At 43.6% G+C, this 22,845-nt stretch overlaps 1 protein-coding gene across 4 annotated transcripts in view; it reads left to right on the top strand.

The window, feature by feature from the left end:
* The window catches only part of CDH20 (cadherin 20), a 158,844-nt gene that overhangs the window by 112,782 nt on the left and 23,217 nt on the right, over nucleotides 1-22,845 (top strand). For all 4 annotated transcript variants that reach the window (XR_006288741.1, XM_007066713.4, XM_043540216.1 and 1 more), the window contains 5 exons: nucleotides 5,322-5,616; nucleotides 8,656-8,775; nucleotides 10,706-10,873; nucleotides 12,706-12,893; nucleotides 20,963-21,216. Coding sequence is in view for 3 of the 4 variants with exons in the window: in XM_007066713.4 (XP_007066775.2) it covers nucleotides 5,322-5,616; nucleotides 8,656-8,775; nucleotides 10,706-10,873; nucleotides 12,706-12,893; nucleotides 20,963-21,216 (1,025 nt within the window). In the remaining variant the exon portion in view is untranslated. The remainder of the gene's footprint in view (nucleotides 1-5,321; nucleotides 5,617-8,655; nucleotides 8,776-10,705; nucleotides 10,874-12,705; nucleotides 12,894-20,962; nucleotides 21,217-22,845) is intronic.

Below are 22,845 nucleotides of genomic sequence, written 5' to 3'. Positions count from 1 at the left end.
CTGACAGCAGGATTGTCTGGCTATGTAGACTCCCTCCTCAGGCCCTACGCTACCAGCACTTCCAGCTACCTTCGAGACACCACTGACTTCCTGAGGAAACTACAATCCATCGGTGATATTCCTGATAACACCATCCTGGCCACTATGGATGTAGAAGCCCTCTACACCAACATTCCACACAAAGATGGACTACAAGCCGTCAAGAACACTATCCCCGATAATGTCACGGCTAACCTGGTGGCTGAACTTTGTGACTTTGTCCTTACCCATAACTATTTCACATTTGGGGACAATGTATACCTTCAGATCAGCGGCACTGCTATGGGTACCCGCATGGCCCCACAGTATGCCAACATTTTTATGGCTGACTTAGAACAACGCTTCCTCAGCTCTCGTCCCCTAACGCCCGTACTCTACTTGCGCTATATTGATGACATCTTCATCATCTGGACCCATGGAAAAGAAGCCCTTGAGGAATTCCACCATGATTTCAACAATTTCCATCCCACCATCAACCTCCGCCTGGTCCAGTCCACACAAGAGATCCACTTCCTGGACACTACAGTGCTAATAAACAATGGTCACATAAACACCACCCTATACCGGAAACCTACTGACCACTATTCCTACCTACATGCCTCCAGCTTTCACCCTGACCACACCACACGATCCATCGTCTACAGCCAAGCTCTGCGATACAACCGCATTTGCTCCAACCCCTCAGACAGAGACAAACACCTACAAGATCTCTATCAAGCATTCTTACAACTACAATACCCACCTGCGGAAGTGAAGAAACAGATTGATACAGCCAGAAGAGTTCCCAGAAGTCACCTACTACAGGACAGGCCCAACAAAGAAAATAACAGAACGCCACTAGCCGTCACCTTCAGCCCCCAACTAAAACCCCTCCAACGCATTATTAAGGATCTACAACCTATCCTGAAGGATGACCCAACACTCTCACAAATCTTGGGAGACAGGCCAGTCCTTGCCTACAGACAGCCCCCCAACCTGAAGCAAATACTCACCAGCAACCATATACCACACAACAGAACCACTAACCCAGGAACCTATCCTTGCAACAAAGCCCGTTGCCAGCTGTGCCCACATATCTATTCAGGGGACACCATCACAGGGCGTAGTAACATCAGCCACACTATCAGAGGCTCATTCACCTGCACATCCACCAATGTGATATATGCCATCATGTGCCAGCAATGCCCCTCTGCCATGTACATTGGTCAAACTGGACAGTCTCTACGTAAAAGAATAAATGGACACAAATCAGATGTCAAGAATTATAACATTCACAAACCAGTCGGAGAACACTTCAGTCTCTCTGATCACGCGATTACAGACATGAAAGTTGCGATATTACAACAAAAAAACTTCAATTCCAGACTCCAGAGAGAAACTGTTGAATTGGAATTCATTTGCAAATTGGATACAATTAACTTAGGCTTGAATAGAGACTGGGAGTGGCTAAATCATTATGCAAGGTAACCTATTTCCCCTTGTTTTTTCCTACCCCCCCCCCCCAGACGTTCTTGCTAAACCTTGGATTTGTGCTGGAAATGGCCCACCTTGATTATTATACACATTGTAAGGAGAGTGATCACTTTAGATAAGCTATTACCAGCAGGAGAGTAGGGTGGGGGGAGGTATTTTTTCATGCTTTGTGTGTATAAAAAGATCTTCTACACTCTCCACAGTATGCATCCGATGAAGTGAGCTGTAGCTCACGAAAGCTTATGCTCAGATAAATTGGTTAGTCTCTAAGGTGCCTCCTTTTCTTTTTGCGAATACAGACTAACACGGCTGTTACTCTGGAACCTATTGACTAATAAATCTCACCATCAGGACTTGGTTCCTGCTTTTCAACCTAAATTTCTTCTTTAGTAATTTCATCCTATTGCTTCTGTTTATATCCATTTTACTATTCTAAACAATTCCCCTCCGCCCTTGATATTTGCTGGTATTCAGTCCACTAGACCAGTGGTTCTCAAACTAGGGGCGCCGCTTGTTCAGGGAAAGTCCCTTGAGGGCCAGGCTGGTTTGTTTACCTGCTGCATCCACAGGTTCAGCTGATCACAGCTCCCACTGGCCACGGTTCTCTGCCCCAGGCCAATGGCAGCTGCGGGAAGGGCGACCAGCACGTCCCTCGGCCCGCGCCACTTTCTGCAGCCCCCATTGGCCTGGAATGGCGAACTGCGGCCAGTGGGAGCTGCGATCGGCCAAATCTGTGGATGCGGCAGGTAAACAAACCGGCCCGGCCCGCCAGGGGCCTTCCCTGAACAAGTGGCTCCCCTAGTTTGAGAACCACTGCACTAGACCAATGCTGCTCCTGTTGGTCACAGTTCAGTGATGCACTTACGCAGCCCTTCTCATCAAAATATTTATACATGTGTAAAGTTAAGAAAGTGCTTAACTACTTTGTTGAAGCTGGGCTATTATGCCCACCATTGTTTATTCATCCACCAGTGTTGCAAATATATATTAAAAAAATAAATCAAGCTTGACAAACAAAAGCTATTCTTCATAAATCCATTCTGATTATTGTTCATGGTTCTATTATCTTTGAAATGCTTCGGGCCTGATCTAACGTGTTTCATTGATTTCATCAGGCCATAAAGCCCCAATCCAGCAAAGCATTTAAGAATGTGCTTTAATTGAAATTAAATGATTTGTTTGATCTTAATATTTGTTCTAATATTTCACTAGGGTTAGACTTTTAGCAGAATGGTAATTACCAGGGTGACTCTTGTACCTGGTTTTGAAGATAATTAGTACAACATTTACTTTTCTTCTGCATTTGGTTGTGTCTCCAGTTAGCCACAACTTCTCAGAACTGTTTACCAGTCATGCAGCAAATTTATTCGTTAATTCTATTTAAAACTCTGGGATGCATTTAAAATCCACAGGCTAGCTTGTAGATACTCAAATGTTCCAAACTGCTTGCCTTACCTGTTCTTTAATAATAGAAACAAGGAGGGTGAGGCAATATCTTTTATTGGACCAACTTCCTGTCTCTTCTTTCACAGCAGAAGAGCTCTGTGGAGCTCAAACTCTGGTCTCTTTCACCAAGAGAAGACTTTGTCCAATAAAAGCTATTACCTCATACACCTTGTCTGTCTCATATCCTGGGACCAACATGGCTACAACACTGCAAACAACTTTCATAATAGCTACTTTATACTACCTGCCTTATTAACTAGCTGTCCAGCTCTATTTTTCTTGTTAGAGACAATTTTTTAAAGACGTTCTGCATCACAGCAGTTATTGAGTAGTCATTCACTCCATTCCACTCCTCATTCACCAGTTGACTGAGGGCTTGTCTACACGACAAGTTACTGCCCAGCAAGCCAAGCTATAGCTCACCAGTTAGCTGTGCAGTGACATCCAATGTGGACACTGATACAGCATACTGAAAAACCTGGAGTGCAGCTTGGCAAACTTTCAGTGTGCTGTAGAAGGTCCACATGCGACGTTACTGCACGGTAAGTTGGTGCACTGTAGATTCACACCCTGGCTTGCTGGGTAGTAACTTGCTTTATAGACAAGCCCTTACTGTATTTTCTCTCTAGTCCAGTACTTCTTTTGCCCCTGGTATATTTTATAACAGACATTCTCATTCCTTTTAATCCTCTTTAGAAAGTATAAAGTCATTCTGCATGTTTTTTGTCCTTATCTTTTCCTAAGCCTTAGCTCAGAGGTCCCCAAACTGTGGGGTGTGCCTCCCTAGGGGTCGCAGATGAACATTCATGGGGGTGCGGCGGGGCCCAGGTCAGCCTCCAGGGGGGTGGAGGGGGAGCACCACTCAGCCCTGCTCTGGTGCCACCTCCAGCCACAGTCTCAGCTCCCAGTCCCACGCCTGGCCTCCCCCTAGTAGCAGTGCTGCACCTGGCCCTGGTCCTGGCCCCAGACCCACCCCCCAGCTAGGGTGACCAGGTGTCCAGTTTTCAACTGGAACACCCAGTCGAAAAGGGACCCTGACAACTCCGGTCAGCACTGCCCACTGGGCCATTAAAAGTCCGGTTGGTGGCGCTAAGGCAGGCTAGTTCCTATCTGTCCTGGCTGGCACCACGCTGTGCTCTGGAAGCAGCCAGAAGATCTGGCTCCTGGGTGGGGGCCAAGGGGCTCCGCGCGCTGCCCCTGCCCTGAGCACCGGCAAATGGGGGCTACGGGGGCAGTGTCTGCAGGCAAGAGCAGCGCATGGAGCCTCCTGGACCCCCACATAGGACCCAGACCTACTAGCTGCTTCCAGGGCATGGGTAGTGCAGTGCCAGGACAGGCAGGCAGCCTGCCTTACCCACTGCACTGCTGACCGGGAGCCACCCAAGGTAAAATTGCACCCCAAACCCAAGCCCCAAACCCCTGCCCCAGCCCTGGGCCCCCCCAAACTCAGAGTACCCTCCTGCACCCCAAACCGCTCATCCCCAGCCCCGAGCCCTCACCCCATCCTGAACCCAAGCTACCTGCCTCAACCCACAGGCCCCTCCCGCACTCCAGATCCCTTGGCCCCACCCCCCAGCCTGGAGCCCCTTCCTGAACCCCAAACCCCTCATCCCTGGACCCAGCCCAGAGCCCTCACTCCCTCCCACCTCCCACACCCCAACCCCCTGCCTCAACCCGCAGCCCCCTCCCACAACCTGAACCCATTTTTGGCCCCATCCTGGAGCCCCTAACCCCAGTTAGAGCCCTCACCCCCTCCCTCACTCCAACCTCCCACCCCAGCCAAGTGAGGTGAGTGAGGGTGAGGGAGAGCGAACCACAGAAGGAGGGGGAAATGTAGTGAGTGGGGGGCGGGGCCTTGGAGAAGGGGCAGGGCTAGGGTGTTCGATTTTTTTGTTACTAGAAATACCTCCAGATGTGGCCTGAGCCTCAGCTCCCTGACCCTTGTCTGCTTCCCGGCCCGGCTCAGAGGGGCGTGGACCTGAAAAGTTTGGGGACCGTTGTTTTAGCTGAGTATGGGCATTATCTGAAGCCCATTGAAGTCAAAAGAGAGACTCCCACAGACTTATATGAGCTTTGAATCAAACCCCAAGAGCATTCTTGTTTGGTTGCCTCCTCCTTTTTCCACGGTACAGATTTGGGGGTAGAAATGAGGGGGAGGTTAACCTCAAGTTTGCACTTCTGCTGTTTGAATTATTTGCATCCTTCCATATTTAAACAACAACAAAAAAGAAAAAAAAGTTTCTAAAACCAGGAGATGAATTTCAATAGGAAGACCAAAATGTTTTGAAAACTAATTTTCATGGTGGTGTTCACCACATACACTCCAGGCTTGTTTCCTGATTAGATTGTGTTACTTTTTGCAGCTCCATTCCGATATGGACAGAGGAGATGGATCAATCAAGTACATTCTCTCAGGAGAAGGAGCTGGCATTGTATTTACGATCGATGATACGACTGGGGACATTCATGCCATTCAGAGATTGGACCGAGAGGAGAGGTCCCAGTATACTCTGAGGGCTCAGGCCCTGGACAGACGGACAGGCAGGCCAATGGAACCAGAATCAGAGTTCATCATCAAAATCCAAGACATCAATGACAATGAACCCAAGTTCCTGGATGGACCTTATGTAGCCTCAGTTCCAGAAATGTCACCAGTAGGTAAGGTGAATTTAAGAACATAATTTTCATTATGAGCAAATTACAATTAATCACCAGTACACAAATTACCCAAGTCTTTGGCCTCTACTTTGGGTCCTTTGTTCTGCAGCATTGGGAAAACCTTCTCTAGAACATCTCTGGCTGCTGCAAGCAAGTGTACTTGGTTTACATCACCAGTTGCTGGCCCCACACAGCATAGGAGGCATGTCAAGGGAAAGATGGGGGCAGGAAAGGGCATAGCTTGAATGTATTGTGCTCTGACAATCTATATGTGTGTAATGGTCTCTTGGACACCCACTATGAGTCAGTGAAGGTTAGAGCACCTCTGAGCCTGATCTAGCTTATACCAGACATCGGAATTTCCCCCAGCTGCCCCCAGGATTGAAGGTGTGCAAAGCTAGCTTTAAGCCACCTTTGACTTCCACTCCTTTCTGGTCCTGCACTAAGCTTAGCTCAGTGGACCCAGTGATCTGACCCAATGTGTTTTATGCTGTTAGAAAGAGTGGGATCAAAGAAGAATTTATTGGATATTTTTTGTAGTACAGCCAGAATGCAAACAGGAGGCTTCCTGGGACCTAAGCAAAACAGGAAAACACCTTTCCATGTAAAACTTCTAGTAAACATGGAAAGTATTTTTTTCCAATTTTGTCAGTTTTTCATTTCCTTGGAAGAAACAATTGTTTTGTGGTGGCATAATGCTGACAAAGAAATACTGCAAGCTAAATCATCTGTTGTGTGCTTACAGACAGGGCGGAAACCACATAGTGTAGGGGCATCGACCTTCAGGAAGGACGGAGCACCAAACAGCCTGACAGCCTCGCTCTGCAGATGGCAGGCAAACGCAGGCCTCTTGCCGTAAGGTGGGGAGGCTGGCAGCAGGGAGCAGTAGGGGGACCTGGGCCCACCCCACTCCACCAGGACCCATCCCACAGCCCTGAGAGTGGTGGAGTGTTCTACCACTGGGATTTAGCCAAAACATGCTGACTTGGATTCAGGCAACAACAAAACTGGACTACAATCTGGTGTCCCTGGGCTACTTCCTACATTCCCTGCATGGTGTACCTGTGTCTAGGGTTCATCCTCTGTCTCACCGGGGTACACAGCTAACGGCAGTCCCAGCAATTCCTCAAAATTCCTACCAGCAGGCAGTTCTGGTAAGTCCTCAGCAGTGCAGGGATCCTCTTCAAGCACCAGCAGCAGGAAGGAGGCATCTGTCTCCTCCAGTGGCTCCAGCCCAGCTGGAGCTGCAGAGCTTGCTTTTTATGCTCCTGTCCCGCCCTCTGCTTCCAGTGGGGTGAGTGCAGATGTCCTGGTTCCACCCATCAGAAGGTGGGCAAGGTTCAATCTCAGAGGGAGGCCAAGGCATTTCACTACAATGGCACACGTTAAATGAATTAAAAACTGGCTAACTGATAGGTCTCAAAATATAATTGTAAATGGGGAATCATCATCTACCGGATTTGTATTCAGTGGGATCCTGCAAGGATAGGTTTTTGGCCTTACACTATTGAACATTTTTTAACAGTGACCTGGAAGAAAATATATAAGCATCACTATAAAATTTGTAGATAACACAAAAATTGGGAGAGTTGATACATAATGAAAAAGGACAGGTCACTGATTCAGAGAGATCTGGATTGCTTGGTAAACTGAGTGCAAGCAACAGTATGGATTTTAGTATGGCTAAATGTAAATGTAGACATCTAGGAACAAAGAATGCAGGCCATATTTAGGGGATGCAGGATGGGAAACTCTACCCTGGGAATCAGTGACTCTGAAAAGGATTGAGGAGGGGAGGGAATGAACAGAAAAAGTAATCATCAAGTGATCCATCCCCTGTCGCTCATTCCCAGCTTCTGGCAAACAGAGGCTAGGGCCACCATTCCTGCCCATCCTGGCTAATAGCCATTGATGGACCTATCCTCCATGAATTTATCTAGTTCTTTTTTGAATGCAGTCATGGTCTTGGCCTTCACAACATCTTCTGGCAAGGAGTTCCACAGGTTGACTGTGTGTTGGGTGAAGAAATACTTCCTTTTATTTATTTTAAGCCTGCAGCCTATTAATTTCATTTGGTGACTCCTAGTTCTTGTGTTATGAGAAGTAGTAAACAACACTTCCTTATCTACTTTCTCTATACCAGTCATGATTTTAATAGACCTCAATCTATCTCCCCTTCACAATCTCTTTTCCAAGCTGAAAACTCTGTTTTATTAATCTCTCCTCATACAGAAGCCGTTCCATACGCCTAATCATTTTTGTTGCCCTTTTCTGAACCTTTTCCAATTCCAGTATATCTTTTTTGAGATGGGGCGATCACATCTGCACACAGTATTCAAGATGTGGGCATACCATGGATTTATATAGAGACAACATAATATTTTCTGTCCTATTTTCTATCTCCTTCTTAATTATTCCCAGCATTCTATTTGCTTTTTTGAGTGCCACTGCACGTTGAGTGGATGTTTTCAGAGAACTATCCACAATAACTCCAAGATCTCTTTCTTGAGTGGTAACAGCTAATTGACTCAAGGAGCTCAATCTGTTTAGCTTAACAAAGAGAAGGTTATGGGTTGACTTGATTTCAGTCTATAAATATCTATTTGGGGAACAAATATTTAATAATGGGCTTTTCAATGGAGAGAAAGGTATAACATAATCCACTGGTTGGAAGTTGAAACTGGACACATTCAGACTAGAAATAAGTCATAATTTTTTAAAGTGGGGGTAATTAACCATTGGAATAGTATACCAAGGTTCATGGTGGATTCTCCATCATTGACAATTTTTAAATCAAGACTGGATATTTTTCTAAAAGATGTGCTCTAGGAATTATTTTGGGAAAGTTCAATGACCTGTGTTATAGTAGAGGTCAGAATAGGATACTCACAGTGGCCTTGTAATCCATGAATCTATGAGATCCAATATAATAGAACATTTTTTATGGATTGAAACTAGTTAGAACTGTTTTCTTTCTTCCCAGCTATGAATTTAATAAGGGTCTACCCTGTTGTTGTTGGGTTTTGTTTTGTTTTTCAGGCACCTCTGTTATCCAGGTGACAGCAACAGATGCTGATGATCCAACCTATGGGAACAGTGCCAGAGTAGTCTACAGTATTCTCCAGGGGCAACCATATTTCTCTGTGGACTCCAGAACAGGTATTTTATTTCAACAAGGAATCAGCCAAAAAATATGACTTCTCTTAGCTTTCATTCACTATGGACCACATTCTTCCTCAAGGAAACACCCAGTGAATCTTAAACACCAGATGGACACAGGAGAGCAAAACTACTGGGGCAGGAAGAAAGTTAAAAGACAAAACACACTACCTGAGTCTTATTTCTATATAAGAGACAGAATAGGACAGTTTTATATTGGAAATCAAGCATCGTTGCAATAGAGATCTTCAGAGCAAGAATATGCTATCTGCAGTAGCATATTCATCTAAATTACCAAATTCTGCATTAGTGGAGTTGGGTTTATTTTGTGCTGTTACTATTCTTGTAGGCTATCATTTCAATGAAGTCTTCAGCAGATCTGGTACACAAATCCACGTGTTAAAAAACCTTTATACCAATAGAGGTAAGAAAGTAGAAGCAAACAAATGTAGTTAGCTGGAGTAGTCCTATGTAAGGGTTTATTTATTAATAGCCCTAGATTTATGCACAGGACACTGCATATGACACACACCACATAATGTCTGTATCATAGGAGGAATCATACATTTTTTGACAACTCCCAGGGGCCAACTGTAGTGTTAAGGTCAGAAACTCATGAGAGGATATTTATTGTTGAACCCTCGGGGAACAAAATAAAAAGAAATACCATATAACTCACTTTTGAAAGTTACCACTACATGAAATATGTCCATTATCCAAGAAGAAACTTAGATACACTTTGTTCTTTCCTGAGCCCTATTATACATAGGCAAAACAGAGCTATTTATTTAGTATTTGGGTTATAAACCATAGGATGAGTAACCCCTTAATCATTTTTGTTTTCAGATACTTAGGATTTCTAGGAGGATGAAGTGAGGACATTTTCTGTATTAAGGGGCAGAGAGGGGACACAGTCTATAAAGTATTCACACACAGAGGGCCCATTTTGCAAAGATGCTAAGCACTTTCACATCCCAGTGGGAATTGAAGATCCACAGCATTTAATGGGCAGTGCTCAACTTCTTGCAGAATCAGGCTCATAAAAACCGCAGGTGGCAACATTTAAACAGTGCACTTGTGAATTGTTTGCATTAGTCTCTATTTCTTTCTTAGTATATAGGATGATAGTTGCCACTGCAGTATCATTTTAGTGCTGTTTTGTTAAGCCCCGCACACAGTGTGTCTGCTAAAAGTAACCACTAAAAGTATGTAGAATTCAGCAAGGGCAGTCAGGTATTAAAAAAAAGAAAAGAGAAAAAGACTTTAAAGCCTTAAGAAGGGAAGAGAGGTGCTGAGGTGAGGATGAGAATAGCCTAAATAAAGAAGAGGTCAGTTACACTACTAGAATCCCTGAAGCAGGAGTCCAAGAGAGAGAGCTAAGGAAGCATGATCTAAAAGTCCAGAGAGCTGTAGCCTTGCGAGTTCCTGCTTTTATAACCAAAAGCAACAATCTGCTTTAGTGAGTCAGCAAAGGCAGTAATTGCATCGGATGGCGCTTTGCAGACTCTGTCAGAGAAGTATTGCTGCCACCTCATGTTCTTTTTCAGTAATGTTACCATAAAAGAAAGCAGACTCTGCATTGTGGATTTTTGCGTGATTACCAATCGCAAGTTCTGTGTTCCCAACCCTGAGATGTAAGTTACAAAATAAAACTACCAGTCTTTCTTTATAGAATATCCATAGGAAACAAAATGGAGACTGAGGGCCAAATTCTGTTCCAATTTACACTGGAATTGATGTGAAGTAACTCCACTGGCTTCATTTGAATCACTCTAAATCTACACTGGTGTGATTGAAAGCAGAGTCTGACCCCATTCTTTTAAATTAGGAGCAACTGTGTTTTTTTATTAAAACCAGCTCTGTCCTGTTTTGCATATTGTTTAAACAGAATTTCTTTTCTGTCCTAAAACCTTTAAAAAAAATCTTACAGGCTTAATTAGAACAGCTCTAATGAACATGGACAGAGAAGCAAAAGACTATTATGAAGTGATTATCCAGGCCAAAGATATGGGTGGACAGCTGGGAGGATTAGCTGGGACAACCAAAGTCAACATCACCCTCTCTGATGTCAATGACAATCCACCCAGATTTCCACAGAGTGAGTATCTGCTTTATTACAATGTTACTGAAGAGGGAAGATGGGTTGAAATACTTGCATGATGAATATCTGCACTTACTTTGACCTTTTCAAATGGAATCAATCCATGACTAGAATAGGGTACAAACAATTTTCCTGTCCCCCTGAGCATTTTTGAAATTTTTTACTGTCTCAAAACAGGATGAAAAGTCAAAATCTCAAAAAAAAAATCTGAGAACTGATGATCCAAAACAAATGTCAGATCTTTTTCTTCTTTCAATAATTTCAAAACATGTATTGATTTTGACATTTTAAAATCTTATTTTCATTGAAAGTTTTTTTCAAAGTGAAAAACTAAACTTTGTTGAGAAAATGTCAAAGCCTCCCATTCTGACATTTCTAAATTTTTCAAAAAAAAAAAATTGAATCAGAATATTTGTCAAAACTGACCCTTTCCTGCAAAGTTTTTGTTTAGACAAATTGACATTTTCCAAACCAAAAAATAAAAAAAATTATTGACCAGCTGTATCCCTGAACTTCTTTTTTTTTAAACCTATTTATTTTTGGTATTTATGGTTTTGTTTTTCCTTTTTTAATTTAGGAAATCAGGGGCATTCCTTTATCCCTAGATTGGATACTGCAGGCCTTTGCAAGTGGGTTTCCATGTACTACTTTGTTTGTTTTCTCATCCTTAGCATGGAAGGATGTCTGTCTCAAGGGCTGGGAGGGAGGAGAGAGAAAGGGATTTAATTCAGCAATTCAGTTTAGCCTCTCCTCTTTATGAGTGAGTCTGTTGTTTGTGCTGAACAGTATGGAATAGTTTTGCATGCAGACTGTTCCCCAGTAAAAATTCAACTGAACTCACCAAAAGATTATTTAAAGTCTAAGGCATATGATGATTTCAGAAAGGTTAGTTTGGATTTACACTGGTGTAACTCAAAGCAAGATTTGGCTCATTATGCCCTTCTCTAAATGCATCCCCTAATGCCTGATGCTAAGCAAAGTCCATTGAAGTCAATGGAAGGACTCCCTTCAACTTCAGTGGCTTGAGCAATGCCCATATTTTCTTAGACTAACAGCCTGATTCTCTAGTTATTTTTAATGTTTTCAACACTTTTGTCTGTTCCTTTTCTCCTCCTCCCTTTACATACTCTGCTTTGCTAAAACCAAACTCAGCTGAGAGCACTCTCCAGCAAAACCATCACCGCATATTGCTTTTTATTTTCTTCCTCCTCTTCCCCTTGTTAATCAAGTCTGACTTGATGTATGTTATAGATGTCATTTCTGTTTTTAAAACATCAAGTGGAGAGACTTGGTGTCAATCCTATGGATTAGGGAAAATGGTATTAAATGACATCAGGCCCCATCACTGATGCCGTCCTTTAGAATAGAGTTAAATAAACGGTATAGTTAAGAGAGATTGTTCAAGCATGGAGCTGAGCTAGGGTGGCAGGTAATATCATAAGCATTGTATTTGTACTTTAAAAAAAAACCTACTTTATTAAATTGCAGTTCTCTCTTTCCCCAAGCCTGCTGTTAAAGCAGATCAGTTATGCACTAATTCTGCTCTCATTTCATTTTGAGTTGCCATTGGAAGCACTGGTGTTTTGATGATAATCACTTAAATATGCCCCTAACAGGCAGCTTACTGAAACTCAGCAAGGCAAATCCAAATTAGTGATGGCTTCCTAAATGGAGATGACCCTTTGCTTTTCAGCCTGGAAAAAAGAACCTTTAACTGGACCTCTCTTCAGACTGCTGGATTTGTTGACTGTGGCCAGTCCTCTGAATTCCTGTACAGTTTTTGTTCCAGTCATGTTTTTTTCCCCCTCCCCCTCCACTTCTCTTGCCAGAACATTATCAGATGAGTGTGCTGGAGTCCGCTCCAGTCAGCTCCACTGTGGGCCGTGTTGTTGCTAAAGACCTGGATGAAGGCATTAATGCTGAAATGAAATACAGCTTTGTAGATGGAGATGGACTGGATGTCTTTGACATTAACACTGATCCTAATTACCAAGTTGGCATCATAACTGTGAGAAAGGTAGTATGTTCTCTTTTTATATCCATTTATACAGCTAATAGTTCCGGTTACATTTCATGGGTGCAATATTCTGTTATGGCTACTGTAACTTGGTTCCCATTACATGACAATAGCTTCTTTCCCATTATGAAACACCATTTCTCTAACACTCTTTGCTAAAATATGAAAACAGGCTGTATTCTCAGGAAAAAAACTTAAAAAGAGAGAGGACAGTGATCTGAATAAATAGGTACATAAATGTCCCAGTTCAGTATTTATCCACGTAAATAACCTTTGTAGCTTAATTACACAACAGTGTGAGTGATCTGATCAATATTTGCATTTGAACTGTAGACATTTTTCATGCTGGTGTCCCATAAACAATAATAAAGCAAGCCAAATAATTATTTATAAACCAATAAAAACCAGGCTGTTTTTTTAATTGCTGCTTGAAGATCCATAAATGCTAATTAGGTTAGAAGAAGCTCTACTTTAAAATGGCAGCTGTGAAATTGCTAGTATTTTGTACCGCAGGCTGCACAGCAAGGAATATAGTATTTTGCTTAGAGTATCTCCTGCAGAATATTTATTTTATAATTTTATACAAATGTTAGCTGTTGAACTCTTTCTTGATTATGAAGCTATTGTTATACCTTTTCCTAGGCATATCTAGTGCACTCAGAATGAAATAAGTTCTCTGTTTAAATAGCCTGAGCCAAAATCATCCACTAAAATAGAGTGACACAGAGAATGGATTTGATCTTCTATCTTTCCAGATTACTGTTTCTGTTTCAGAAGTCTGATTTGTCTTGCGTACCCCAAGTTTCACCTCACTTAAAAACTACTCGCTTACAAAATCAGACATAAAAATACAAAATTGTCACAGCACATATTACTGAAAAATTGCTTCCTTTCTCATTTTTACGCTATAATTATAAAATAAATTGATTGGAATATAAATATTGTACTTACATTTCAATGTATAGTGTCTATTGAGCAGTATAAACAAGTCATTGTATGAAATTTTAGTTTGTATTGACTTTGCTAGTGCTTTATACGTAGTTTGTTGTAAAACTAGGCAAATATATAGATGAGTGGATGCACCCCCTGGAACACTTCTGCGTTCATCCAACTGAGAACCATTACTCTAGTTCTTAAGGCCAAGATTCGTCAAAGCATTTAAGCATAAGTATGCAGTACTATAAAAGATGCATTGTAGAACATACCAAAGGAGAAGAATATCTAACACCAACACAGTCAGGTACATCTCATTCTAGGTTACCAGAGCTTATATGTTTGTAAAACTGTGTGCCCCTATGGCATTTTATAAGATTATTAATTTGTGTATAGCCACACTCCACTTTGGAAAAGTTCTCATTCAGATCAAGATTTCAAACCCACAAGGACAGCAGAAGTGGCGAACTGTGTGTTTTGCTTGTTCTTTAGAGCTACAAAGTTTGTACCCAGAATGCAGCTCCATGATTTTTGTTTTGGATCCATCTCTACAAAACAGAATGTAGTCAGTCTATATGAACAACAACAACAAAAGATTTAGTTTTCCTGTCACACTATTAACAGACTCAAAGGATAACATATTTGTAGTGCAACCTAAACTTTGGAGTCAATTAAATAGTACTTTCATGAGGCCAAGTGAGTCCAGTGTCTGGGGCAAAGGATTGGGAACTAAAAAAGTCCTAAACTGTTGCAATGCAGACAGCCATTGATGCATGCAGAGACACTGAGCAAGTCACTTAAACCCCTTGTGCATCAATCCAGCTGTAAAACTGGATTAAAAAGTAGCTATGGTTAATCTCAAAAAGTCTGGAGTGCCAGTTCAGTCCAGATAATTTCTCAAATGTTCTAAAATTTAGCTGAACTTCTTCGATCTGTAAAACTGGTCTGGAAATCATGTTAGAATAGACAATCTTTCTGGCCCTGGAACTTCACTGAAAACCAGATGATTCATATGAACAGAGAAAGGGGCCAAATCCTAATGTCCTTGCTTAACCCTGCAAAATTACCACTGGCTTCAGCTGGAGTTTTGCCAGATAAAAACGGTGTGACCAGGCCTAAGTAATTAGCTACTTGATACAACAGTGATGAGCAGCAATTAAATAAATAGACAATGGAACTTGTCACTAGTGTAAAATCACAGGGTTTGCAGGACACTTTGATCTAAAAGCCATCTGAGGAACAGCTTCTCACCAGCTACCTTCCCCCTGCTCTGACTGCTCCTTCCCCATCCTGCCTCCTACTGGCTTGCTAGTAGACAGTTTGAATCAGCAAATAATATAATAGCACCTTCCATCCAAAGACCTCAAAGCATTTCAAACTTTAGTGAGTTCAGCATCTCTAAGTAGGTGGATCTGGCTTCTCAGCTGGAAAGCAGAGCCCCTGGCTCTGACTCCCCTTGTGGGAGAAGGTAGCTAGTTCTTCTTCAAGTAGTGTCCCTATGGGTGCATGTGCGCCCCGCGTCTCTAATCGGAGATTTTTGGCAACAGTGTCGGTTGAGCCAGCGCACGTGCTCTCTCTCCCTCCCTTATGGTCTGCCTCGAGGCTATCTAGCACTGCGGGGGCAAACCCCATTCACTTCCTTCTCCATGCCTTTGGCCTCAAATGGAGTGAGCAGATGAAGAGAGCAGTCATTCCTTCCTTATCTGTGTCATTAGCATAAGTAGTTGTTTTTGTTTTTTGTTCTCCTTAATAGTTAGTGTTTCCTTTGTTGTTTTTACTCCTTTTGGTTTTTTAAAAAAAAAAAGAGAGAGAGAGCGCGAGAGAGAGAGGAGAAAGAAAGAAAAAACTTTAGTTTCCTGCCCTATCTGGGGGCATACCCCTCCCATCGGGATGAAAGTAATTTAAAGGATTTACTGGTACGCTAGAGTCCTGAGCGGGGGGCGGAGCCCCAGCTGGAAGGGGCGGGGCCTCAACCAGAAGAGGTGGGGTCTTTAAATCCCTGGGCCCTTTAAATTCAGATTTAAAGGGCCCGGGGCTCCAGCTGCCCATGGTAGCTGTAGCTACCCCATGATAGTGGTAGCTGCGGCAGTGGCTGGGAGTGCCGGGGTTCGGGCAGCAATTTAAAGGGCCTGGAGCTCTGGCTGCTGCCACCACAGTGGAGCCTGGGCCCTTTAAATCGCAGCCCAAGAGCAGCATAGAAAAACCCTTTGGTACCAGGTACAACAAAACTTCCATCTGCGGAGTGCTCTGCACCTTCCCAACTATCAGTACTGACAACATACCACACACACTCCTCTGCGGTACCAAGTGAGCTCTAGTACCCTGGAGACCTGTGGCTCTTAAGACAATTAACGTACCATCTCTAAAAGAGTGGCACTGACAAAACTTTCTGTACCGGGTGCAACAAAAAACCCATCTAGGGAGTGCTCTGCACCTTCTTAACCATCGGTACCGACAAAGTACCTGGACACTCCTCCATGGTACCGAGTGAGCCCAGGGTTCTGCATGGTCTCTGGTACCCTGGAGACCTGATGGTTGAGGAAGAAATGCAATCCCCATTACTTGGTACCAGGCTCCCGGTACCAAGCTCATCCCGGCACCCGGAATCGCTCTTGGCACCAGGCCATGTACCGCCACTACTCCAGTCAGCACCACCCTTACCCAGTGTCGAGTCTGACAGTGGCCAGGAGGAGGTAATTTCCCTGCCCCCTCATCACAATACAAGGGTCCTCCCCAATTTCATTGAGCCAACCCACAAATCGTAGTATGAGCCCCCTGGGGTAAGCCTACCACCCATGCCTGCCCTCCTTCTTCCATGGCCGTATTGCAATCCTTGGGCAAAGTACACACACATATCACGGCCGTCCAGCGTCTCTCAGAGAGAGTCCACCAGATGGTGTCCTACAGCCTGGCTGTCCAGAGCCCCTGAGGCAGGGGAGAAGGAAGCTTTTTCAGAACAGAAAGAAGGACTCAAAGAGGAAGCTACCCCTCCAGCACACTTATCCTCATCTCCACCAGATGAGGCTGTACCGCCTCCCTCCTGCCCATCACTAGGTGATGATTTTAAGAACTTTCTGGATCTTACCAAGAGGGTGACAGGTGAGCTGCAGATTCCCCTACAGGAGGTGGCAGATACACATCACAAGTTGGTGGATATTCTGCACACCTCCTCCTCATCCAGAATTGCCCTCCCAATTAATGAGGTGATTCTAGATCCTACCAAAGTCATCTGGCAGATACCAGCCTTCATCGCACCAACCAGCAACAGAGCCAACAATAAAAATACTACATCCCTCCCAAAGAGATAGACTTTGTTTCAACATCCGCAACCCAACTCCATCACAGTGGATGTGGTTAATGCACAAAGCAAGCAACATAATGCCAAGTCAACCCCAAACGATCCGACTTGACAAGATGGTGTATTTGTCGGCGACATTACGTTTAGAGTCACAAATTACCAAACTGTCATGGCCAAATACAATTTTATTAATTATGGGAAACTCAGTGCATTTCTAGAACATTTACTGGAGACACAAAAGGAACAGTTTCAGACCATTCTTAGAGAGGATCAGTTAATAGCCAGACTGGTGCTAGAGACAGCACTGAATGTAGCTGATACATCTGCCCACCCGATCTCCATGACAGTGGTACTGTGGAGGGCTTCTTGACTACACCTTTCTGGATTGCCCAAAAAACTGCAGAAGACTTCCAGTTTGAAGGGCCCAAACTCTTCACAAAGATGACAGATTCTTCTCTCCGCATCCTGAAGGATTCCCGGACCACATTATGCTCCCTAGGAATCTACACTGCGGGACAGAAAAGAAGATATACCTCTCGGACACAGCACAGGTCACAATCTCCTCAATACCCACCATCTCAGTGCTGTTACAAGCCACAGTGTAAAAGGACCAGGGCTCAAAAGTGGGCACACCCCAATCTGCAACCTCTCAAACCACCTCTTCTAAGCACTTTTGATGGGTTGGTTGAGGGCCTGGACAATTATACCTTGCAACATCAGCTGCCACCTACACACCTGTCACGTCCCCTTCAGAAGTCACCTGGCCCTACTTCACAGCAGTTGGGAAAATATCACCTCTGACTAATGTGTCCTGGAGATAATTTTGAAGAGTTACACCATTCAATTAATGTCTCTCCCCCATTCCAACCCTCCTTCCCCGTCCCCCTTCAGGGACCCTTCTTATGACAACCTACTTCATCAGGAAACATATAATTTGTTATGCTTAGGGGCCATTGATCCAGTTCCGGTGCAACTCAGGAGGAAGGGGTTTTACTCTCATTATTTCCTGATCCCCAAGGCAAAGGGAGGTTGGAGGCCCATTCTAGATCTAAGGGCATTAAACAAATACAGGAAGGTGCAGACATTCAAGATGGTCACAGTCGCAGCCATTATTCCAGCTCTAGAGCAAGTAGATTGATTTCCAGCCCTCAACCTACAAGATGTCTACTGCCATATCTCAATACAACGATCGTACAGGAGACTTCCTATGGTTTACCTTTGAGGCAGGACCATTATCAGTACAGACTGCTCCACCCAGGGTATTCTCCAAGGTACTCTTCATTGTAGCGGCACACTAACCTCGGTACAGTGACTGGAGTTTATCGGGGCCAAAATTCATGCAGTATAAGTGAGAGAGTATTGTTCCCACTATGCAGACTCACCACCCTGGGATGGATGCCTCCCTAATAGTCTGGGGAGCTCACCTACACAACCACAAGGTTCAGGGCAAATTCCCTTCTACAGAAGTGGCCTTCCATATCACTCTTTTGGAGCTAAGGGCTGTCAGGAACGCCTGTGCACACTTTCTGCCCTTCATCAAGAACACCCACACAAGTCATGATTGACTTAATATGACCTGTATGTTGTACATAAATCACCAAGAGGATGCCAGATCTCCCTCCCTCTGTAAGGAAGCACTCAAACTTTGGAACTAGTGCATCCATCACAATTTGCTCATCTCAACTGTCTATTTACTAGGGATACAGAACATGACAGCTGACAGTCTCAGTCAAAATTTTTGTCATGAGCATGAGTGGGTACTGAACTCAGAGGTGCTTCAAGATATAATCGCCCTTTGGGGAAACCTGACTACGGATCTCTTCGCTACTTACCGGAACAAGAAATGTCCTTGTTATTGCTCCAGGGCCAGCCTGGGGAGACGCCCTCATCCTCGCATGGGACAGGGCTTTCTTGTATGCCTTTTCCCAGTTTCCTCTTCTATCAAAGGTCCTGTTGAAAATTCAACAAGACAAAGTGAGAGTTATTCTGATTGTCCCTCCTGGCCATGAAAAGTCTGGCTCCCTTACCTGACACAGATGGCAATATGCCCTTCTGTTCCTCTTCTGCCCATTCCTCACCTGCTCTCTCAATATAATGGGCTGATCCTTCACCTGCAGGTCCTCTGCCTTTCGTCCACAGAAAGATCCAAAAGCTCTGCAAAATCGGCTCAAAGACTATCCAAATAGGTCTCTGGTTGCATTAATCACAGTTATCAAGGGTGCCACCTGCTTCCGTCCAGAGTCCATACACACTCCATTAGGTCAGTTTCTACCTCGATCACATTCCTTAAAGATATCCCTATCTCAGTAACCTGTAGAACAACGACTTGGGCCTCAGCCCATACTTTCGCAGAACATTATGCGATCTCTGAATATTTGGCCCCCGGTGCCATCTTTGACTCCACAGTACTCTCTGTAGTAACAGACTCAACTCAGAAGTCCCAGCCTCCAGTGGTGGGTACCGCTCAGGAGTCACCTACGGTGGAACACCCATAGGGACACGACTCGAAGAAGAAGAGGAAGTCACTCACCTTGTGCAGTAATGATGGTTCTTCAAGATTTGTGTCCCCCTATGGATGCTCCACAACCTGCCCTCCGTGGAGTTCTCTGTAGGGCTCTGTGGTGGAGAAGGAAGTGAGGGGGTTCACCAGCACAATGCTAGATAGCCTCGAGGCAGACCACGAGGGAGGGAGAGCACATGCATGGGCTCAACGGACACGGCTACCAAAAATCTCTGATTAGAGATACAGGGGCGCACATACAGCTACAGTGTGGCACCCATAGGGACACACATCTCAAAGAACCATCGTTACTGCACAAGGTGAGTGAGTACCTCTTCTGGTTGCCACAAACTGGCTCAGCAGAGTGTAGCAATTACAGCAAACTACTGACTTCCATGGTGGTGGTGTGGGGGGCGAGTGCACGATGATCTCTGCTGCCTATGAGTTGGGGAGAACTTCTGCCATTTATGCTGTGCCCTCCCACATACCTACCACAACTGGCTTTCCCCTTCATCCTCCTTGAATGCACTCCCAATTGCCCTGCCACCCAGTCCTCTCACAATTCCACTACCTGTCTAATTTCGTTCAGTTGTCAAAAAGAAAAGAATGACAAAGACTGAAGGTCAATAGTGCTCCAAGAGGTTGGGAATAGCTGTACAAGCCTCAATCAGATCCACCTCCATAGTGAATTAAGTGGGTTAATGATCTGCTCTATGCAAGGCAGTTTCATGGTTCTAAGGTTACAAAATACGAGGCTTAAAACCATAAAATCCATGATTTTTTATAGAACACTCTATGCTTCTGAAAACTGGGCAATTGTATTATAGGCACAAAGTTTGTTTTGCTCAGACTCTGCACCAATTAAGGGGATTGTACTGAGCTATTTTCCACTGTAAAACTCCCTATATATTAAGGGTTTGTGAACATTTAGTTATTAGAACTGCAAGAAATTAAATTTGCAGCAGGGTCCCCCATAACTTAACTATAACCTTGCAATTGCTTCTGCTTCCACTAGACTTATGGATAGCACTTGATTGGGTGAATCATTTTCGGTTTTTCAGTTGTTTCAAACAAAACCCTTCCTCTCATCACTTTAGTGGTATGGTTTTTAGTTAAATACAGAATGTTCCTGATACAATTGCCACTTCAGGATTTATTTTCAACTAAAAATATTTAGATGTAGTATTTGGCATGATTGACGGTGTAACAGAGAGAAATCTGTGGAAAGACACCAAGATGCAGTGTAAAGGGGAGAAGCATTTCTTTCAGGCATGCAGGAGGCTGCAGCCTAACACAACGAATTCAACTGGCTTAACACTGTCCTTTTCTCTTTCTCAGCCCTTAAGTTTTGAGAGCAAGAAGAGCTACACTTTAAAAGTAGAGGGCACCAATCCCCACCTGGAAATGCGTTTCCTGAACCTGGGCCCCTTCCGAGACACCACGACTGTGCACATCAGCGTGGAGGATGTGGATGAGCCCCCAGTGTTTGAGTCTAGCTTCTATTTTGTGGAAGTGCCTGAGGATGTGGAGATCGGAACCACCATACAAATTATTTCTGCCAGTGACCCTGATGTGACCAACAACTCAATCAGGTTTTTCAGACTGTTTTTTTAGCTTTTTCTTGTTATCCAGAGATTTTCTACTGTATGTCTTAGGCCAGATGCTCAGCTGGTGTAAACTGAAACCTCCATAGCAGATCTGTCCCCATATTGTGTTGTAGGTAATCAGCTCTCTTCTCTCTTTTCCCTTCTGTTTCAAAACACATAGGTTGCATGTAACAATCTTTGTCAACAGTTCAGCTATACAAATACATTTGTAATAGATATAGTGCTAAGAACATATGCACGGACCACTCAATTATATATTGTGATATTCAAACTGCTTAGCTAGATATTCCCATAAGCAATAAAGGAAGGTAAACTACAGTCACGGGAGCTTCATGTCTACAATTCAGCCAGGAACCAAAAGAATGAGCTACATGATTATCTCTCTCATTTCCAGATTGACAGCCAAGTCTTAGCAGAAAATTCCAATGTTCTTTGAGGCCATCTCATGTATTCATTGTTGAAACTTACATAAAGTTGAAGGTTCATTGCATGTTCATAGACCAGCAGATAACACTTAAACGTTTCTCTGATCTATGCAAGTGGTTGCTATATTGTTTCCCTGCCCCTGTGCAAGTTCAGCTTCTCAGCTGCCTGGCTTCAGGATTTTTACAGAGGAGCACAGCAGGAACGCTAGATGCTGAGTTGTTACAATTGTTGAAGGGACAATGAAATCCTTATGTGTGGCTTTATGGGCTTCACATAGGGAGGAAACCTGACAGACACAAAGCCTGTTCTGCTTAGCGCACCATTTTCCCCCTAGAAGTGCTCTAAGATGTATTCTTTCCTTTTCCCTACATCATGTCAAACGTTTCTAACTCCTATCTAGGTTATGAGACTATCCTTCATTCTGCTCTGTGCTTCTCATCTTAGTCTTTTCCTTCACTATCAAACTACGTCATTCTGCTCTCTCTGCCTCAGGGTCTTATATTCTGACATCATCCACACTCTGCAGCTTTGCAGTGAAAGCAAGTTTGTGTGCATGTGTGAAAAAAAAAATCTGTAGACACAAAAGGTAGATATTTGTTCATATTTTTACTGTAGTTTTTGAGTTTTTTCCAGCCTTTTCAGCTAACTCAGTTGAGAACAAACTTTTTAAGGGGCGGTGGGGAATACAAACAGCAAGGCGAGAACAACTATTTAAATTCAGGAGCATTTAAAAATATGCCCCAGTATTTACATATGCACATTTTCTTACATGCAGCCTCTCTTTCTTCCTGCATTGTAAATACACAGACAGAAACAAAATATGAGTGACTGATTTGGGAAAATAAAGATGTAGAGATCAACTATTGCTCCTCCACTGGCTTGCACCTCATTTGGCCACTTACATCTATGTCTAATGAGAGCAAAATCAGAATGGTAGTGTTTTACACCGTCTTTTCACTCACTTTCTACTGAGGTAAATAACTGCACGAGGTGCAAGGTTGGGGAGAATCTGGCCCTCGTAGTGCAAAAATTTAAAAAAAGAGGAGGAAAACACACTCAGTGCCTCAAAAATAATTCCACTATGGTTGTAATCCAAAAAAATATATATTTTTAATTAAAATTTTTTTTCAAATTTGAAAATAAGTTTAAAGAGCCAGAACATGTTTCAGAAGGGCTCACTAAACACAT

The sequence above is a fragment of the Chelonia mydas genome, chromosome 2 (genome assembly GCF_015237465.2).
Source record: "Chelonia mydas isolate rCheMyd1 chromosome 2, rCheMyd1.pri.v2, whole genome shotgun sequence".
Classification (NCBI taxonomy): domain Eukaryota; kingdom Metazoa; phylum Chordata; order Testudines; family Cheloniidae; genus Chelonia; species Chelonia mydas.
Note: the sequence above shows the minus strand (reverse complement) of the source record. Positions and strands in the feature narration are given on the sequence as shown.